Here is a 21,776-nt window from a genome sequence, read left to right on the forward strand (position 1 = left end):
GCCTGGAAAGAAGTTAGTTATTTCCGGAGTTTTACATTTGTAAACCTCAGTCTGTTTGATTATGGTCAATATCATGATTCAGTATGCGTCTAGATCTAACCTGAACTGGAGAGGAGAAATGGCTTGGTTTGCTTCTGGTTTGATTAACCAGAAATGGTAAAATATCTGATAAGTAACTCCTTTTCACCTAGAAAATTAAACAAAAGTGTAACTAAGAGGAAACATGTACTAGGGAGGGAATGGTCAGATATCACAGTGGCTCCTTTTTCAGGAGTATGAAAAAGAAATATTTACACATTGCCCTACCAGAGAGTCTCCTTCAATTCAACTAAATGGTCATGCTCATTAGACTTTCATAGACTATATCTGGCAGCCCTCTACCTAGAAGGCTAGAACAGTAGTTCCTACTTCTTGCCTTCCAGGCAGCATCAGTCTTGCTTTTCCATGCAACAATTCAATAGCCACCCCTGAGCTATCCTCTCCCCACGTGACAACTCAGATGCAAGGACATGAGATCCATATTGGATGGGTGTGCAAATCACCCTGGCTTAAGAGGAGCCAATATTTCTTGCAATAACTATAAGCATACATTTTAGGGTTCCTGCAGAGACATGCCCAGAAAAAGAACTGCCGCACTATGGGAGGTCCAAAGCTATGGCTCCCCTTCAGATATTTATAATTCATTTATAGTTCTTCTCAATGCAGATATAATTTACCAATCAGGGGTCATTTTTATCACAAGCAATGTTGCCTAGAAACAACTGACATTCTACTTGTATTAGGTTACCAGGGGAACAGAGCTTCAGAGTTAACCAAAGGCCAGATTCTCATGCGGAGAAAACTGTTCTACAATCCTCTAAAGCAGCAGTCCCCAACCTTTTCGGCACCAGGGACCGGTTTCGTGGAAGACAATTTTTCCACGGACGGTGTGTGTGTGAAGGATGGTTCAGGTGGTAATGTCACCGATGGGGAGCTGCAGATGAAGCTTCGCTTGCTTGCCCACCGCGCACCTCCTGCTGTGTGGCATGGTCCCTAACAGGCCACGGACCAATAATGGTCCAGTATTGGCCCGTGGCCCGGGGGTTGGGGACCCCTGCTCTGAAGCAACGCTTCCCAAACTTTGAATGTTCTAACACACCTGTACAGTGATAACATTTTATAAGGCACACTGGTGAAGACATTAATTATAATTTCTTTGTATTATAATAAGAAAAATAAAACAAAATATTCAGGGAAATATGCAATACTGAATTTTATAAAACTTCCAAATAGAGTCTAGCTCATAAACAACCACAGCTATGACTATAAATTTTTGAAGTAACTACTGCATTTCTAATCAAGACATGATGAATGGTCTGTTCAAATTCTTAAAGTCACCACTGCTAAGGAATACACTTTATAGAAGTGGGAGACAGCAAATGGCAGATGATGATTTATTGCTCTGTCCCTGATGAATGGAAACTCCCTTTTCCACTGACCAGAATTTTTATCACTTGTTCTTTTGAAATTACGAGCCAGAGGTACCATCATTCTTTAATTCTAACAGCTTTACCTTTTCTTCCTTTGATAAATGTGGTGTTGAAATTTCTTATGATAAGACAAATTGATTTAAAACCCAAATATTTCCATATCAAGTACCTTAGAAACAATGGTAACACTTTCTCTCAAACACAGATGTTACGCTGTTTGACTTAGTAATTTTTCCTTAAATTTAAATTCTTAACAATGACTAAAAAAGTCATGAGAGAGCCATTTTAAATTTCACTTTTCTGAAGTTGAATTTTTGCTTTGAATTCCTAATCTTTGTCAGTATGTGTTAATATATTTTCAGGCAGCTCTTATATTTTTTATTAAGTTCATTCAGGTACTCAAATGTCAGTTAAGTAACCCAGCTGTAAAACCAAAAACTATCCTTCACTAAATCTACAAAGTTAAATCATTTGCAAAATATTTTCCAATTCCTGACAAAATTCTTCCTTTGGATCAGTTATGCATTTAAGTCTGAAACAAATAATGGTGTTCTGCTCACATATCTTTGTAGAAAGCTTAAAAACAGAAGGTCAGGTGGTGGCTTGGATTTTATTATAGTTACAATTTTGATAATATTATTTAATTTGGGATTCATAACTGCAGAGAAACATTTACATATGGGAGTTCTTTCGTGAATAAAATACTGTATTATGCATTTTAATCTCAGGATTATCAGAATAAACTCTACATGGAAAATACATTTTCAAGAAGTATTTCCATAATATCTCATTTGCCTTTGATATTTCAACCCCAGTAGCTTTTTTGCCCCACAGAACAAAGTTCTTCCAAACATGTCACTTCAGGGATTCTACTGCTATTATCTAGCAGTTATTAATATCTGTACATCCATCAATATGCAATAAAACTTTAATAACGTCCTGGATTGTGGTCATCTCTGTTATGTAATATGTGGATCTAGTGGTATTATTGATTTCCTTTGCTTTTCTGGTTCCAAATAGAATAAATAATTTCCACACAGGCTGGTAAAACTGCAATTCTGCGATAGTGAGTCATTTTGACATTAGATATTAATTGTGTATTCTTGCATTCTTAGCTTCTTGAGCTTCTTGATCAGATGCTAACCTAAAAATGGAATTTGGTTTCATATTTTGTTCTTGCACATGCCTTTAAAAGTTCCAACCCTTTACTCGAGAGGGTGGATATCTTTCAGTAAAGTGTTGATATAGCTTGCTTGGTACTACTGATTCATTTGATAACATTTTCATACTAATGAGATATTTAGGCAAAAGTACAGGAAAATTATTGTGGATCATAAATCCAATATGAGATAATTCTAATTATGTTGCCTAATTTCTAACATTTTTTTAAAATAACATAAACTGTGTTTACCTTATAACTTATTGTTTTCTCTCTGAGCATATCTTTCTATAAGTGTCTCAGTAATAGTATGACATATCTTTCTTCCTTTTTTTTTTTTCGCTATGAGAGTGCAACTTTGAATGATTTCTAGTTGGTATCTCAGTTCCACTTTTATTCATCAATTTTCTATTGGGAAGAAGGCAGTATTTTGCATTTTTTTGCATTTGTTCTGGAAAAATCAATAGGCTCATATGAAAGGCAGATTATTGTGCTAGATTTGCAAATGATAGAAAATGTTTCCATGGCTTCCACCACTTTTGGGGGGTAGTGAAGACATTCTTTGAAGTAAACTCTCAGTCTCATGGGGGTCTCATGGACACCACTAAGTTTCATCTTGACAGGGCAGTAGAGCAGAGAAATTAAGAACATACATTCAGAAGCCAGACTGTCATTTATTTATTGTACAACCTGGGGTAAGGTACTTAACCATTTTGTGTCTTATCTGTAAAACAGAGGTAATAAATGTATCTATCTTATAGTATTATTGTGAGAATTAAAAAACATATGTATATGTATATATATATACATGTATATTCATGTATACACTTTGCCTGGAACGTAGTAAATACAAGTAAATCATCATCTTTTATGATATGTAAAATGTGATGATTTGCTTTGGTGTCCTCTCACAAAGTGGGTATATAGCCAAACTTTCTAACCAACAGCCATCCCCCATACTTCATGGCTACGCCTCAATTACAATCATTCTTGTTCAAGGTCAAAGTCCTAACAAAATAGAATTATTTTGTCTTGATCTGTGTTCTCTATTCCCTTCCTGACCTCTCTAGTTCCTGATCCTTTACCTAGTTTCCTCTAATTTGCCCCAGACCTGACCAGAGTCACCATTACACCTTCTTGCTGGACAAGATAATCTGCAGTGTACAGTTGTATGCTTACCAGGGTAATATTCCAACATATTTACACATCTCCTTGAAGAAGAAGTTTCAAAACTGTTATGCCTAACACATACCACTAAATTGATTCTTTAGAATGAACTTGGTAAATGTAACTATTTTCTCACTTAGAGGGACCATGGTAGAGATAAACATTGTAGAACTGCACATTTAATGTATTTTACTACACTTAAAAAATTATGTGATGACATTATATTTTATCACATTACTTTTAAAAGAAGTTTGGTACAATGTGTCCTTATCTCATTGATCCAGTATTTACTACTTTTAACTTCCAATTTAGCTGCTTCCAACTATATGGCATCCAAATAATTGTCTTTACTCATAAGATTTATAATATTTGGAGTTGGGGCTGGGCAGAAAATTTAACGTCCATCCTAAAACGTGATAAAATAACAAACCATGATTCCAACATCTTCTTAAATGAGATCTTGCATATTACTACCAAGCATCATTAGTGCCAGTCCAAAAAAGTATAAAACATCAACTCACTTCCCTTAGTAGAAGTGTTCATTAGTCTAGAAAGACAATTATTTTCCTGAATCACACAAAAGCACCATTTCCATACTCATCTTCAATACTTTGTCTTGTGCTAGTAAATAGATGAGAATCCATTTTGTTTGGCAAAATCTGACTCCTTTCATAATGGGGAATTAATATCACAAATGGCACTCCTTGATGTCTTGGTTATTGGATATTTTTTAAATAAGAGGAAGTTATGAAAACATTTCACACATTAATCAAGAAGTGTTTGTAAAAATTAGCAAATAAACCATTTTTTTCTGAGTCACTGTTAAAGATCCATAACCTCTTCTTCAAAACTTATAAAAAACTAGAAAAAGAAGTAGTAAGGTAGTGGTGGAATAACAATACTATTAAAGGAATATTTTTTACATCAAATAGCTTTAAATTCCATTATATGTTAATTCTCCTATCTTAAAAAAAAACAAGCTATTTCTCTTATCTTAAGAAAAGTCCCCACTCTTGACCCCAATTCTCTTTTCATCAACCACCCTGATTCTCTTCTGTCTTTGCCATCTCCAGATTAGTATGTCCAAATCCAAACTCTTATTTTTCCCTGAAGAATCTGTTCCATCCAATCTTCTGTGTCTTACTTAATGGCATCTCACCCCTTCCCCTTGTTCAGTCAAAGGATCATTAAAGTCAACCTGGGCTCTTCTCTGGTTGCCCACCTTGTATACAATCCATAAAAATATCCTGTTGGGCTACTGCTGCCACCACTGTCACCCGAGGGTCACAGGTCACTGCCCACAACTTCCTGGGAGCCTGCACAGCCCACCACTGCTTTTTCTCTGTGTGTTTCTCTATTTGCTTTGTTTCTGGTTTGTTTGGTTTTGCTTTTACCATTTGTCTTGGGTTTTGTTTGTCTGTTTGTTTTCTTTTCCTTTTTTTATTGTTGTTGCTGCTGTTTGGGTCTTTGCTTTTTTTCTTGGGTTTTTTTGGTCTGTTTTCTTTTCCTTTTTTATTGTTGTTGTTGCTGTTTGTTTGGGTCTTTGCTTTTTTCTTGGGTATTGTTTGTCTGTTTTTTTTCTTCCCCCCTCTCTTTTTTTTCTTTTTCTCCACACCAGGTGGCTTGCAGGGTCTTGGTTCCCCAGCCAGGGGTTGGGCCTGAGCCTCTGGGGTGGGAGCGCCAAGTCCAGGACATTGGACCACCAGAGAATCCTCAGCCCCAGGGAATATTAATTGGCGAGAGCTCTCCTGGAGGTCTCCATCTTAACACCAAGACCCGCTCCACTCAACTGCCTGCAGGCTCCAGTGCTGGAAGCCTCACTCCAAACAACTAGCAAGACAGGAACCCACAACCCCACGCATCAGCAGACAGGCTGCCTAAGCCCATACTAAGCTTACAGACACCCCAAAGTCATACTAAGCTCACAAACACCCCAAAACACACCACCTGATGTGGCCCTGCTCATCAGAGGAAAAAGACTCAGCTCCACCCACCAGAGTGCAGGCACCAGTTCCTCCCACTAGGAAGCTTACACAAGCCCCTGGACCAACCTCACCCACCAGGGGGCAGACAACAGAAGCAAGAAGAACTATGAAACTGCATCCTGCAGACCTCATACCCAGTAAGTTAAACAAAATGAGATAACAGAGAAGTATGTTACAGAAGAATGAGCAAGGTAAAAATCCACAAGACCAAATAAATGAAGAGGAAATAGGCAGTCTACCTGAAAAAGAATTCAGAGGAATGGTAGTAAAGATGATCCAAGACATCAGGAATAGAATGGAGGCACAGATCAAGAAAATACAAGAAATGTTTAACAAGGGTCCAGAAGAAATAACAAACAAACAGTGATGAGCAAAGCAAAAACTGAAATGCAAAATAAATGAGAAGGAATCGATAGCAGAATAACTGTGGCAGAAGAAGAGATAAGTGAGCTGGAAGACAGAATGGTGGAAATAGCTGCTGCAGGGCAGAATAAAGAAAAAGGAATGAAAAGAAATGAGGACAATCTCAGAGACCTCTGGGACAACATTAAACACACCAAGATTTGAATTATAGGGGTCTCAGAAGAAGAAGAGAAAAAGAAAGGCTCTGAGAAAATATTTGAAGAGATTATAGTTGAAAACTTCCCTAATATGGGAAAGGAAAGAACTACCTAAGTCCAGGAAGTGCAGAGAGTCCCAGGCAGGATAAACCCAAGGAGAAACATGCCGAGACACTTATTAATTAAACTAACAAAAATTAAATACAAAGAAAAAATATTAAAAACAGCAAGGGAAAAGCAACAAATAACATACAAGGGAATCCCCATAAGGTTAACAGCTGATTTTTCAGCAGAAATTCTGCACGCCAGAAGGGAGTGGCAGGATATATTTAAAGTGATGAAAGGGAAAAACCTACAACCAAGACTGCTCTATCCAGCAAGGCTCTCATTCAGATTCAATGGAGAAATCAAAAACTTTACAGGCAAGCAAAAGCTAAGAGAATTCAGCACCACCAGACCAGTTCTTCAACAAATGCTAAAGGAACTTCTCTAGGAGGGAAACACAAGAGAAGATAAAGAACTACAAAAACAAACCCCAAACAATTAAGAAAATGGTAACATACATATCAATAATCACCTTAAATGTAAATGGATTAAATCCTCCAACCAAAAGACACAGGCTCGCTGAATGGATACAACAACAAGACCTGTATATATGCTGTCTACAAGAGGCCCACTTCAGACCTAGGGACACATACAGACTGAAAGTGAGGGGATGGAAAAAGATATTCCATGCAAATGGAAATCAAAAGAAAGCTAGTGTAGCAATACTCATATCAGACAAAATAGACTTTAAAGTAAAGACTGTTTCAAGAGACAAGGAAGGACACTACATAATGATCAAGGGATCAATCCAAGAAGATATAACAATTGTAAATATTTATGCACCCAACATAGGAGCACCTCAATACATAAGGCAAATGCTAACAGCCATAAAAGGGGAAATCAACACTAACACAATAATAGTGGGGGACTTTAACACCCCACTTACACCAATGGACAGATCATCCAGACAGAAAATTAATAAGGAAACACAAGCCTTAAATGACACATTAGACAAGATAGACCTAGCTAATATTTATAGGACATTCCATCTGAAAACAGCAGAACACACTTTCTTCTCAAGTGCACAAGGAACGTTCTCCAGGATAGATCACACATTTTGCATCACAAATCAAGCCTTGGTAAATTGAAGAAAACTGAAGTTGTATCATGCATCTTTTCTGACCACAACACTATGAGATTAGAAATCAATTACAGGAAAAAAACTGTAAAAAAGAGCTTTCTCGGCTTGGCGAGCCCGTGAGGACCTGAGGTTCTGGGTTCGCCTGGCCACCAGGCACCAAAGCAGGTCTGAGGAGGGCACCAAGGGAGCCCTGGAGACACCTCAGTGCTGGGCACACGACCACTGCCCTTGGCCCCCAAGTTCCTCCTCCGCCACCTGGCCCGCAGCCCCTGCCCGGCCTGTCGTGTGTGGTGCGCTGGCCCACGCTGAGGTGCGCTGCGGGGCAACACGCTCCTTCGGGTTGTGAAGACCAAGATAAAGGTGCTACGTGGAGAAAATTTAAGACAGATCGCAGAATTGATGGGAGGAGACAAGGCAGACCAACCAAGATCCCTCTGCAAGCAAGGTCATCAGATTGACTCAGGCACACATTGCGCAGGATTCTCCATGGAGTGAGGACTGACTCCAGAATGTTCAAGAATGCATGTGGTGGCCATCCCTAGCACCAAGGATTCACATGCCCTGCTGATGTTAATGGTCCAGAGGGGTTGATTTCCTGTCTCAGGGTCCCTGGTGAACCGAGCCGTGTGGACGAAAGGCTCTTGGTGCTCCAGCCAGGCATCAGGGCCGTGCCTCTGAGGTGGGAGAGCCAACTTCAGAACACTGGTCCATAAGAGACCTCCCAGCTCCATGTAATACCAAACGGCAAAAATCTCCCAGAGATCTCCATCTCAACATCAAGACCCAGCTTCACTCGACGACCAGCAAGCTACAGTGCTGGACATCCTATGCCAAACAACTAGCTAGACAGGAACACAACCCCATCCATTGGCAGAGAGGCTGCCTAAAATCATAATAAGGCCACAGACACCACAAAATACACCACCAGACGTGGACGTGCCCACCAGAAAGACAAGATCTAGCCTCATCCACCAGAACTCAGGCACTAGTTCCCTCCACCAGGAAGCCTACACAACCCACTGAACCAACCTTAGCCGCTGGGGACAGATACCAAAAACAACGGGAACTACGAACCTACAGCCTGTGAAAAGGAGACCCCAAACACAGTAAGATAGGCAAAATGAGACGACAGAAAAACACACAGCAGATGAAGGAGCAGGCTCAAAACACACTGGACTTAACAAATGAAGAGGAAATAGGTAGTCTACCTGAAAAAGAATTCAGAATAATGATAGTAAGGATGATCCAAAATCTTGGAAATAGAATAGACAAAATGCAAGAAACATTTAACAAGGATGTAGAAGAACTAAAGAGGAACCAAGCAATGATGAAAAACACAATAAATGAAATTAAAAATACTCTAGATGGGATCAATAGTAGAATAACTGAGGCAGAAGAAAGGATAAGTGACCTGGAAGATAAAATGGTGGAAATAACTACTACAGAGCAGGATAAAGAAAAAAGAATGAAAAGAACTGAGGACAGTCTCAGGGACCTCTGGGACAACATCAAACGCACCAACATTCGAATTATAGGGGTACCAGAAGAAGAAGAGAAAAAGAAAGGGACTGAGAAAATTTTTGAAGAGATTATAGTTGAAAACTTCCCTAATATGGGAAAGGAAATAGTTAATCAAGTCCTGGAAACACAGAGAGTCCCATACAGGATAAACCCAAGGAGGAACACGCCAAGACACATATTAATCAAACTGTCAAAAATTAAATATAAGGAAAACATATTAAAGGCAGCAAGGGAAAAAAAACAAATAACACACAAGGGAATCCCCATAAGGTTAACATCTGATCTCTCAGCAGAAACTCTGCAAGCCAGAAGGGAGTGGCAGGATATACTTAAAGTCATGAAGGAGAAAAACCTACAACCAAGATTACTCTACCCAGCAAGGATCTCATTCAGATTCGATGGAGAAATTAAAGCCTTTACAGACAAGCAAAAGCTGAGAGAGTTCAGCACCACCAAACCAGCTTTACAACAAATGCTAAAGGAACTTCTCTAGGCAAGAAACACAAGAGAAGGAAAACACCTACAATAACAAACCCAATACATTTAAGAAAATGGGAATAGGAACATACATATCGATAATTACCTTGAATGTAAATGGATTAAATGCTCCCACCAAAAGACACAGGCTGGCTGAATGGATACAAAAACAAGACCCATACATATGCTGTCTACAAGAGACCCACTTCAGACCTAGGGACACATACAGACTGAAAGTGAGGGGATGGAAAAAGATATTCCATGCAAATGGAAATCAAAAGAAAGCGGGAGTAGCAATTCTCATATCAGACAAAATAGACTTTAAAATAAAGACTATTACAAGAGACAAAGAAGGACACTATATAATGATCAAGGGATCGATCCAAGAGGAAGGTATAACAATTGTAAATATTTATGCACCCAACATAGGAGCACCTCAATACATAAGGCAAATACTAACAGCCATGAAAGGGGAAATTGACAGCAACACAATCATAGTAGGGGACTTTAACACCCCACTTTCACCAATGGACAGATCATCCAAAATGAAAATAAATAAGGAAACACAAGCTTTAAATGATACATTAAACAATATGGACTTAATTGATATTTATAGGACATTCCACCCAAAAACAACAGAATACACATTTTTCTCAAGTGCTCATGGAACATTCTCCAGGATAGATCATATCTTGGGTCACAAATCAAGCCTTGGTAAATTTAAGAAAATTGAAATCGTATCAAGTATCTTTTCCGACCACAACGCTATGAGACTAGATATCAATTACAGGAAAAGATCTGTAAAAAATACAAACACATGGAGGCTACACAATACATTACTTAATAACGAAGTGATTACTGAAGAAATCAAAGGGGAAATCAAAAAATACCTAGAAACAAATGACAATGGAGACACGACGACCCAAAACCTATGGGACACAGCAAAAGCAGTGCTAAGAGGGAAGTTTATAGCAATACAAGCCTACCTCAAGAAACAGGAAACATCTCGAATAAACAGCCTAACCTTGCACCTAAAGCAATTAGAGAAAGAAGAACAAAAAAACCCCAAAGCCAGCAGAAGTAAAGAAATCATAAAGATCAGGTCAGAAATAAATGAAAAAGAAATGAAGGAAACAATAGCAAAAATCAATTAAACTAAAAGCTGGTTCTTTGAGAAGATAAACAAAATTGATAAACCATTAGCCAGACTCATCAAGAGAAAAAGGGAGAAGACTCAGATCAATAGAATTAGAAATGAAAAAGGAGAAGTAACCACTGACACTGCAGAAATACAAAAGATCATGAGAGATTACTACAAGCAACTATATGCCAATAAAATGGACAACCTGGAAGAAATGGACAGATTCTTAGAAATGCACAAACTGCCGAGACTGAACCAGGAAGAAATAGAAAATATGAACAGACCAATCACAAGCACTGAAATGGAAACTGTGATTAAAAACCTTCCAACAAACAAAAGCCCAGGACCAGATGGCTTCACAGGCGAATTCTATCAAACATTTAGAGAAGAGCTAACACCTATCCTTCTCAAACTCTTCCAAAATATTGCAGAGGGAGGAACACTCCCCAACTCATTCTACAAGGCCACCATCACCCTGATACCAAAACCAGACAAAGATGTCACAAAGAAAGAAAACTACAGGCCAATATCACTGATGAACATAGATGCAAAAATCCTCAACAAAATACTAGCAAACAGAATCCAACAGCACATTAAAAGGATCATACACCATGATCAAGTGGGGTTTATCCCAGGAATGCAAGGATTCTTCAATATACGCAAATCAATCAATGTGATACACCATATTAACAAATTGAAGGAGAAAAACCATATGATCATCTCAATAGATGCAGAGAAAGCTTTTGACAAAATTCAACACCCATTTATGATAAAAGCCCTGCAGAAAGTAGGCATAGAGGGAACTTTCCTCAACATAATAAAGGCCATATATGACAAACCCACAGCCAACATTGTCCTCAATGGTGAAAAACTGAAACCATTTCCACTAAGATCAGGAACAAGACAAGGTTGCCCACTCTCACCACTATTATTCAACATAGTTCTGGAAGTCCTAGCCACAGCAATCAGAGAAGACAAAGAAATAAAAGGAATCCAAATCGGAAAAGAAGAAGTAAAGCTGTCACTATTTGCAGATGACATGATACTATACATAGAGAATCCTAAAGATGCTACCAGAAAACTCCTAGAGCTAATCAATGAATTTGGTAAAGTAGCAGGATACAAAATTAATGCACAGAAATCTCTTACATTTCTATACACTAATGACGAAAAATCTGAAAGTGAAATTAAGAAAACACTCCCATTTACCATTGCAACAAAAAGAATAAAATATCTAGGAATAAACCTACCTAAGGAGACAAAAGACCTGTATGCAGAAAATTATAAGACACTGATGAAAGAAATTAAAGATGATACAAATAGATGGAGAGATATACCATGTTCCTGGATTGGAAGAATCAACATTGTGAAAATGTCTCTACTAGCCAAAGCAATCTACAGATTCAATGCAATCCCTATCAAACTACCACTGGCATTTTTCACAGAACTAGAACAAAAAATTTCACAATTTGTATGGAAACACAAAAGACCCCGAATAGCCAAAGCAATCTTGAGAACGAAAAATGGAGCTGGGGGAATCAGGTTCCCTGACTTCAGACTATATTACAAAGCTTCAGTAATCAAGACAGTTTGGTATTGGCACAAAAACAGAAATATAGATCAATGGAACAGGATAGAAAGCCCAGAGATAAACCCACACACATATGGTCAACTTATCTTTGATAAAGGAGGCAAGCATATACAGTGGAGAAAAGACAGCCTCTTCAATAAGTGGTGCTGGGAAAATTGGACAGGAACATGTAAAAGTATGAAATTAGAACACTCTCTGACACCATGCACAAAAATAAACTCAAAATGGATTAAAGACCTAAGTGTAAGGGCAGACACTATCAAACTCTTAGAGGAAAACATAGGCAGAACACTCTATGACATACATCACAGCAAGATTCTTTTTGACCCAGCTCCCAGAGAAATGGAAATAAGAACACAAATAAACAAATGGGACCTAATGAAACTGAAAAGCTTTTGCACAGCAAAGGAAACCATAAACAAGACCAAAAGACAACCCTCAGAATGGGAGAAAATATTTGCAAATGAAGCAACTGACAAAGGATTAATCTCCAAGATTTACAAGCAGCTCATGCAGCTCAATAACAAAAAAACGAACAACCCAATCCAAAAATGGGCAGAAGATCTAAATAGACATTTCTCCAAAGAAGATATACAGATGGCCTACAGACACATGAAAGAATGCTCAACATCATTAATCATTAGAGAAATGCAAATCAAAACTACAATGAGATATCATCTCACACCGGTCAGAATGGCCATCATCAAAAAATCTAGAAACAATAAATGCTGGAGAGGGTGTGGAGGAAAGGGAACACTCTTGCACTGTTGGTGGGAATGTAAATTGATACAGCCACTATGGAGAACAGTATGGAGGTTCCTTAAAAAACTACAAATAGAACTACCATACGACCCAGCAATCCCACTACTGGGCATATACCCTGAGAAAACCATAGGTCAAAAAGAGTCATGTACCAAAATGTTCATTGCAGCTCTATTTACAATAGCCAGGACATGGAAGCAACCTAAATGTCCATCGACAGATGAATGGATAAAGAAGATGTGGCACATATATACAATGGAATATTACTCAGCCATAAAAAGAAATGAAATGGAGGTATTTGTAATGAGGTGGATGGAGTTAGAGTCTGTCATACAGAGTGAAGTAAGTCAGAAAGAGAAAAACAAATACAGTATGCTAACACATATATATGGAATCTAAGGGAAAAAAAAAAAAAAAGGCCATGAAGAACCTAGTGGCAAGACGGGAATAAAGACACAGACCTACTAGAGAATGGACTTGAGGATATGGGGAGGGGGTGGGGTGAGATGTGACAGGGTAAGAGAGTGTCATGGACATATATACACTACCAAATGTAAAATAGATAGCTAGTGGGAAGCAGCCGCATAGCACAGGGAGATCAGCTCGGTGCTTTGTGACCACCTAGAGGGGTGGGATGGGGAGGGTGGGAGGGAGGGAGATGCAAGAGGGAAGAGAAATGGGAACATATTGTATATGTATAACAGATTCACTTTGTTATAAAGCAGATGCTAACACACTATTGTAAGGCAATTATACTTCAATAAAGATGTTTGGAAAAAAAAAACTGTAAAAAACACAAACACATGGAGGCTAAACAATATGCTGATAAATAACCAAGATATCACTGAAGAAATACAAAAAACCCTAGAGGCAAAAGACAATGAAAACACAACAAACCAAAACCTATGGGATGCAGCAAAAGCAGTTCTAAGAGGGAAGTTTATAGCAATACAATTCTACCTCAAGAAACAAGAAAAATCACAAATAAACAACCTAACCTTGCACCTAAAGCAATTAGAGAAAGAAGAACAAACAGGAAAGAAATCATAAAGATCAGAGCAGAAATAAATGAAACAGAAACAAAGAAAACAATAGCGAAGATTAATAAAACTAAAAGCTGGTTCTTTGAGAAGATAAACAAAATTGATAAACCTTTAGCCAGACTCATCAAGAAAAAAGGGAGAGGGCTCAAATCAATAAAATTAGAAATGAAAAAGGAGAAGTTATAACTGACACCACAGAAATACAAAGGATCATAAGAGATTACTACAAGCAACTATATGCCAATAAAATGGACAATCTGGAAGAAATGGACAAACTCTCAGGAAGGTACAACCTACCAAGACTGAACCAGGAAGAAATAGAAAATATGAACAGACCAATCACAAGTAATGAAATTGATATTGTTATTAAAAGTCTTCCAACAAACAAAAGTCCAGGAACAGATGGCTTCACAGGCGAATCCTATCAAACATTTAGAGAAGAGCTAACACCTATCCTTCTCAAACTCTTCCAAAAAATTGCAGAGGAAAGAACACTCCCAAGCTCATTCTATGAGGCCATCATTACCCTGATTCCAAAACCAGACAAAGATACTACAAAAAAAGAAAATTACAGACCAATATCACTGATGAACATAGATGCAAAAATCCTCAATAAAATACTAGCAAACAGAATCCAACAACACATTAAAAAGATCATACACCACAATCAAGTGGGATTTATCCCAGGGATTCAAGGATTCTTCAATATATGCAAATCAATCAATGTGATACACCATATCAACAGACTGAAGAATAAAAACCACATGATCATCTCAATAGATGCAGAAAAAGCTCTTGACAAAAGTTAACACCCATTTATGATAAAAACTCTCCAGAAGTGGGCATAGAAGGAACCTACCTCAATATATACAACATTTGGCCATATATGACAAACCCACAGCAAAAATCATTCTTAATGGTGAAAAACTGAAAGCATTTCCTCTAAGATCAGGAATAAGACAAGGGTGTCCACTGTCTTCATTATTATTCAACATAGTTTTGGAAGTCCTAGCCACGGCAATCAAAGAAGTAAAAGAAATTTAAAATATCCAAATCGGAAAAGAAGAAGTAAAACTGTCACTGTTTGCAGATGACATGATACTATACATAGAGAATCCTAAAGATGCCACCAGAAAACTACTAGAGCTAATCAATGAATTTGGTAAAGTTGCAGGATACAAAATTAATGCACAGAAATCTCTTGCATTCCTATACACTAACAACAAAAGATCAGAAAGAGCAACTAAGGAAACAATCCCATTTACCATTGCAACAAAAAGAATAAAATACCTCGGAATAAACCTATCTAAGGAGGCAAAGGACCTGTACTCAGAAAACTATATGATACTGATGAAAGAAATCAAAGATGGCACAAACAGATGGAGAGATATACCATGTTCTTGGATTGGAAGAATCAATATTGTGAAAGTGACAATACTACCCAAAGCAATCTACAGATTCAGTGCAATCCCTATCAAATTGCCAATGGCATTTTTCACAGAACTAGTACAAAAAATTTTACAATTTGTATGGAAACACAAAAGACCCTGAACAGCCAAAGCAATCTTGAGAAAGAAAAACAGAGCTGGAGGAATCAGGCTCACTGACTTCAGACTATACTACAAAGCTACAGTAATCAAGACAGTATGGTACTGGTGCCATAACAGAAATACAGATCAATGAACAGGATAGAAAGCCCAGAGCTAAACCCATGCACATATGGCCACCTAATCTATGAGAAAGAAGGCAAGAATATACAATGGAGAAAAGACAGCTTCTTCAATAAATAGTGCTGGGCAAACTGGACAGCTACATGTAAAAGAATGAAATTAGAACACTCCTTAACAACATACGCAAAAATAAACTCAAAATGGATTAAAGACCTAAATGTAAGACTGAACACTATAAAACTCTTAGAGGAAAACATAGGAAGAACACTCTTTGACATAAATCACAGCAAGATCTTTTTTGACCCACCTCCTAGGGCAACGGAAATAAAAACAAATATAAACAAATGGGACCTAATTAAACTTAAAAGCTTTTGCACAGCAAAGGAAATTATAAACAAGACAAAAACACAGCCCTCAGAATAGGAGAAAATATTTGCAAATGAAGCAACTGACATGGGATTAATCTCTAAAATATACCAACAGCTCATGCAGCTCAATATCAAAAAAACAAACAACCCAATCAAAAAATTGCCAGAAGATCTAAATAACCATTTCTCCAAAGAAGACATAGAGATGGCCAAGAGACACAAGAAAAGATGCTCAACGTCACTAATTATTAGAGAAATGCAGATCAAAACTACAATGAGTTATCACCTCACACCGGTTAGAATGGCCATCATCAAAAAATCTACAAACAATAAATGCTGGAGAGGGTGTGGAGAAAAGGGACTCTCTTGCACTGTTGGTGGGAATGTAAATTGATACAGCCACTATGGAGAACAGTATGGAGGTTCCTTAAAAAACTAAAAATAGAACTACCATATGACCCAGCAATCCCACTATTGGGCATATACCCAGAGAAACCATAATGCAAAAAGACACATGCACCCCAATGTTCATTGCAGCTCGATTTACAATAGCCAGGACATGGAGGCAAGCTAAATGTCCATCAACAGATTAATGGATAAAGAAGGTGTGGTATATTTGTACAAATTGTGTCATTTGTAGAGAAATGGATGAACCTAGAGACTGTCATACAGAGTGAAGTAAGCCAGAAATAGAAAAACAAATATTTACATATATATGTGGAAATAGAAAAACAGTACAGATGAACCTATTTGCAAAGCAGAAATAGAGACATAGATGTAGAGAACAAATGTGTGGACAACAGGGGGGGAATGGGGGAGTAGGATGAATTGGGAGATTGGGATTAACATATATATGCCACTGGGTATGAAAGAGATAACTAGTGAGGACCTGCTGTATAGCACGGGGACATCTACTCAGTGCTCTGTGGTGACCTGGATTGGAGGGAAATCCCAAAGGGAGGGGATATGTGTATACATATGGCTGGTTCACTTCACTGTGCAGAAGGAGCTAGCACAACATTGTAAAGCAACTATACTCCAATAAAAACAAAACAAAAAGAAAAAAACCCAGCCTTCAACAGTTGAATGACTAAACAAATTATGGTATATTCATAAAATGGAATACTACTCAGCAAGGAAAGGAAATTTATTCATGCAACAACATGGATCTCAAAAATATTATGCTAGAGAAATTGGACACAAAAAACCAGCTGTGATTCCCTCTGCGTGAAATTCTTTTTAAAAAAGCATAACTAATATGTTGTGATAGAAATTGCATTAGTGGTTGCCTGAGGTGTCAGGGAGGGGTGGTCACGGTGGAGGGTATGTATGAGAAATTTTTCAGGTGACAGAAATGTTCTTGATTGAAGTAGTGGTTACATGAATGTATACATTTGGCAAAGCTTATCAAACTGTACACTTAAAATGGGTCATAGTATCATGTCAATTATATCTCAATAAAGTTGAGTTTTAAAAAAAAAAATCCTATTGGCTTAACCTTCAAATTATTTCCAGAATTTGACCCACTTCTCCCCACCTCCACCACTACCACCTGGTTTATCTCTTATGTGAATAATTACAGCCTTCTAATTGGTCTTCCTGTTTCAATACTTGCTCCTCAAAAGTCCATTCTCTACACAGCAACCAGAGAGGTCCTTTTCAAAATGTAATTCAGATCATGGCACTTCTCTACTTGAAATTCTTCTTTGGTTCTCCATTTTTCTCAGAGTAAAAGTTAATGTTTTTACAATAGCTGTCAAGGCCATCAATGGTCTGTCCTCTCATTCATTCTACTGTAGTCACACCAGCCTGCTTTCGGTTCTTCAACATGCCAGATGTGCTCCTGCCTTGGGATATTTGTATTCACTTTGCGGCTGTCTGGAAAGCTCTTCTCCCCTCTTCCAATAGCACATAATTTACTCCTTCTCCTTCAAGTCTTTGTCCAAATGCCAGCTTCTCAATGAGGCCCACCCTGACCACCCCAATTTATTAACAACCTCTTTCCAAGAACTCCCAATCCCCTTTGCTCTACACTGTATTTTTTTGTATAACATTTAGCATATTCTAGCATTATATATCATTTACTCCTGTATCGTATTAATTATTGTCTCCCTCTGCTAAAATGTAAGCTCCATGAGGGCAGCAATTTTGATCTGGATGGTTCACTAATATAGCTCTAGCACCTAGAAATGGTCATGCTATAGATTGGGTGCTCAATACATTTTGCTGAATGATTTTCATAAGCATCTCTCTTCCTTCTACAAATTGTTTCTCACTCCTGTTAAGCTCTTTCAGGTTTACAATAAATCTATCATTTAAAAATTTGATTAAAATGTTTTTCTTCTCCCCAGTAGGAGAGTTGTCTTCAGTGTTATCTGACTCAATCAAAACTACAGCACTGAGTAAGGGAGAATAGAATTCCTAGAGAGAACTTTTATCTTCCTATGCAGCAGAGACTGGGGAAGGCAGCTCAAAGAATTTGGTGGCAATGCTCAACTACAATCACCTTCAAGGAAAGACCATATCAACAATTGTAGCATTCAACCCAACTAAACAACCACAGAGGAAGGTCAGCATCATCTTTAAGTCCTGTTACCTGTTGTGCTGAATTTTAAAGCAATTCACAGACACATTTGGGTGACTCTTCAAATTATTTCAACAACAAATGTGTGTTTAGCAACAACAGAGAGTATATGTGAGTAAGTGTGTATTATTAATCTATATAAATACCCTAAATTATCAAGCTCACTTTACTTACAAAAAACCCTTATTTCTACTCTATTAAGGAAAGCTGAAATGACATGTGAAAAAAATCAAGCATCATCTATTTTTTATACATTGCCATCTTCTTTTCTCAGTAATCAAAAAATATCAAAAATATATTTGTAATACCGATTAAAAATAAATAGAATATCAATATAATATAAACATATAAGAAACACAGCAGTGTCTATAAAATGTCTATAAGTAAAGATAAATGGGAAAAATAAAATTGTTGTGATTAAGATTCATTTGTCATTGGATGATAACCCAAATTATATTTTATCAGATAAACCATTAACATGCAATTGATTATGGATAACATTTGCAATCTTATTTGTAATTTTTACTGCTAAATAAATTGCTTCATAAAAGAGAACTCACTTCAGATTATATCTGTCGTACTCAGTGGAAGATCTTGGCACTGCAGAGATCATATAAAGAAATCCAATATGTTCATTTTCACGTACTATTTTAATGATTTGCAAGGGATTTTGAATGTTGGCTTTAATGACTTCTTCCCGGTCGTGGAAATAGTACTTAGGGTAAGTTGAGGAACTAATCTCGTAGAGGCCTCTTCTTCCAATGCTGGTACGTGACAGTTTAGCAGGAGAGGGAGAGAACGCCTCAGCAGAGGGCCATTGGATCTAAACAAAGCCAGTTTTTTAAAAAATTAGTTTTTTTGGGGGGGAAAAAAGAACTATATATAAGTGACAAAATATTAACCTCCAGGACTAATTACCACACTGCCTAAGATGTCTAGGGCTTAAAGGAAAGCATTTTTGAACTGAAAACTTTCAAACTATCGATCGGCAGTGAGAGATTCCCTCTCAGTACTCCTTGCCCATGTGTCCATCTCCTTCCCACAAGCACCCCCAGCAACACTTCCCATTGCCTTCTCTTCTCCCTTCACTTAAATGTTTACTACATCAAAATGCTACCAGCTCCCTGGTGTTTATGAGAGCCCACCACTCCCCTTGATCAGTTGCTCTGTATCTCCCCTGACTGTGGCCTTTCTCTCAACGCCCCGCCCCACCCCACCCCCCCACCAGCCCCACTTCGTTCTGACAACCTTGATGCTTTTCGGTGAGCGACATCTTGGACAGCTGTCATCATAACTCATAATAAACTATTTTTAATGAATATGATGGGTTGTTACATTGAGTATTGGGGATCAGTATGTAATAGACTTGGAGAAGCATATATGTTATTTTTTTTCGAACTTCCTCCTCTTATTTTATTTATTTTTTTATTGGAGTAAAATTGCTTTATAATGCTGTGTTAGTTTCTGCGGTACAGTGAAGTGAGTCAGCTATATGTATACCTATATCCTCTCCCTCTTGGACCTCCCTCCCACCTCCCTCCCCCCATCCTGCCCATCTAGATCATCACTGAGCACCGAGCTGAGCTCCTTGTGCTATACAGCAGGTTCCCACTAGCCATCTATTTTACACATGGTAGTGTATTTATGTTAAATCTAATCTCCCAATTCATCCCACCCTCCCCTTCTTCCCTGTGTCCACATGTCTGTTCTCTACATCTATGTCTCTCTGCCTGCCCTACAAATAGGTTCATCTGTACTATTTTTCTAGATTCCACATATATGCATTAATACACGATATTTGTTTTTCTCCTTCTGGCTTACTTCACTCTATATGATAGACTCTAGGTCCATCCATATCTCTACAAATGACCTAATTTCATTCCTTTTTGTGGCTGAGTAATATTCCATTGTATATATGTACCACATCTTCTTTATCCATTCATCTATCATTGGACATTTAGGTTGTTTCCATATCCTGGCTATTGTAAATAGTGCTGCAATGGACACTGGGGTACATGTGTCCTCACATGCACACTGAAATGTGAGAGGCACTGTCTCCAGAACAGGCAATTGTGAGTTAATAACATATATGCTTATGCTTCTGGCCCTGTGGGTTCTAAGCATAAGCATATATGTTATTAACTCACAATTAATTGCTTACACTGGAGACAGTGCCTCTCACATTTCAGTGTGCATGTGAATTACCTGGAAAACCTGTTGAAATGCAGAGTCTGCCAGCCAATCTGAGGTGGAGCCTGAGATTCTGCATTTCTCACTAGCTCCCAGGAGATGCAGATGCTGCTGGCTCCGGACCACGTGTGGAGCCCCAAGGCTAAGTCCCCACCATGTTCACACACTTGAGCTCTGCTCCAATCCCTGGGTCCCACTGTCTGCTCTCAGTGCCACTCACACTCCTTTGCTCCTCCCCAACAAATTTGGGACAGCATCAAACACGTCTTCTCCTCCTGCCGAGGAGGTTGATAACCGTGTTTGAGGAAATGTGACATCAACTCCAACAGTCATCCTTTTGTCTCTCTGACAGGACTGGCTTTAAGATAAAAGAATCTGCATTGCAGACCTGCTTTGGTGAATAATTGAGGTACATATGTAAATGATATCTTTATTGCCTATTAGCAGAGTTAATAGAGGTTGCCATTTCTATAAGAGAGTTATTACCATAAGCTCTGTGGAACAACATCCCCATAAGATTTGTATTCATAGGGATCATTATCCTCTATCTCTGATTAAATACCTCATTGAACAGGAGTTTCAGAAGAGAATCCTAGGAATTTCAGAGCTAAAGGACATACATCTTTAAAATCAAAGATAAAATATGCTCCTTTCATTTATTGGCCAGGGATAGCAACAAAGGTACTGTTTTCTTATATAAAAGAAGAGGCCAAACCAGATACCAGAACCAGAGAAAATACATATTGCTTTGTCCCAATGTTTCAACAAGAGCTGTAGTCAACTCTTTTATGAGACAAGAGTATTAATATTTTAACAGGAAATGCATTTATTTTATTTATTATATCTCTTAAAAAGTTGTACTGCATTCTAAGTGAAAGGTTTCTTCAACAATAGGCTTACACA

The 21,776-nt window shown here is 38.0% G+C and overlaps 1 protein-coding gene across 1 annotated transcript in view; it reads right to left on the reverse strand.

Annotated features, from left to right (window-relative positions):
* DNAH6 (dynein axonemal heavy chain 6) overlaps positions 1 to 21,776 on the reverse strand; it is a 304,153-nt gene that overhangs the window by 262,356 nt on the left and 20,021 nt on the right. The window contains exon 3 of the mRNA XM_057558258.1: positions 19,244 to 19,506. Within this exon, the coding sequence (XP_057414241.1) occupies positions 19,244 to 19,506 (263 nt within the window). The remainder of the gene's footprint in view (positions 1 to 19,243; positions 19,507 to 21,776) is intronic.

Source organism: Balaenoptera acutorostrata, chromosome 12, assembly GCF_949987535.1.
Source record: "Balaenoptera acutorostrata chromosome 12, mBalAcu1.1, whole genome shotgun sequence".
Taxonomy (NCBI): domain Eukaryota; kingdom Metazoa; phylum Chordata; class Mammalia; order Artiodactyla; family Balaenopteridae; genus Balaenoptera; species Balaenoptera acutorostrata.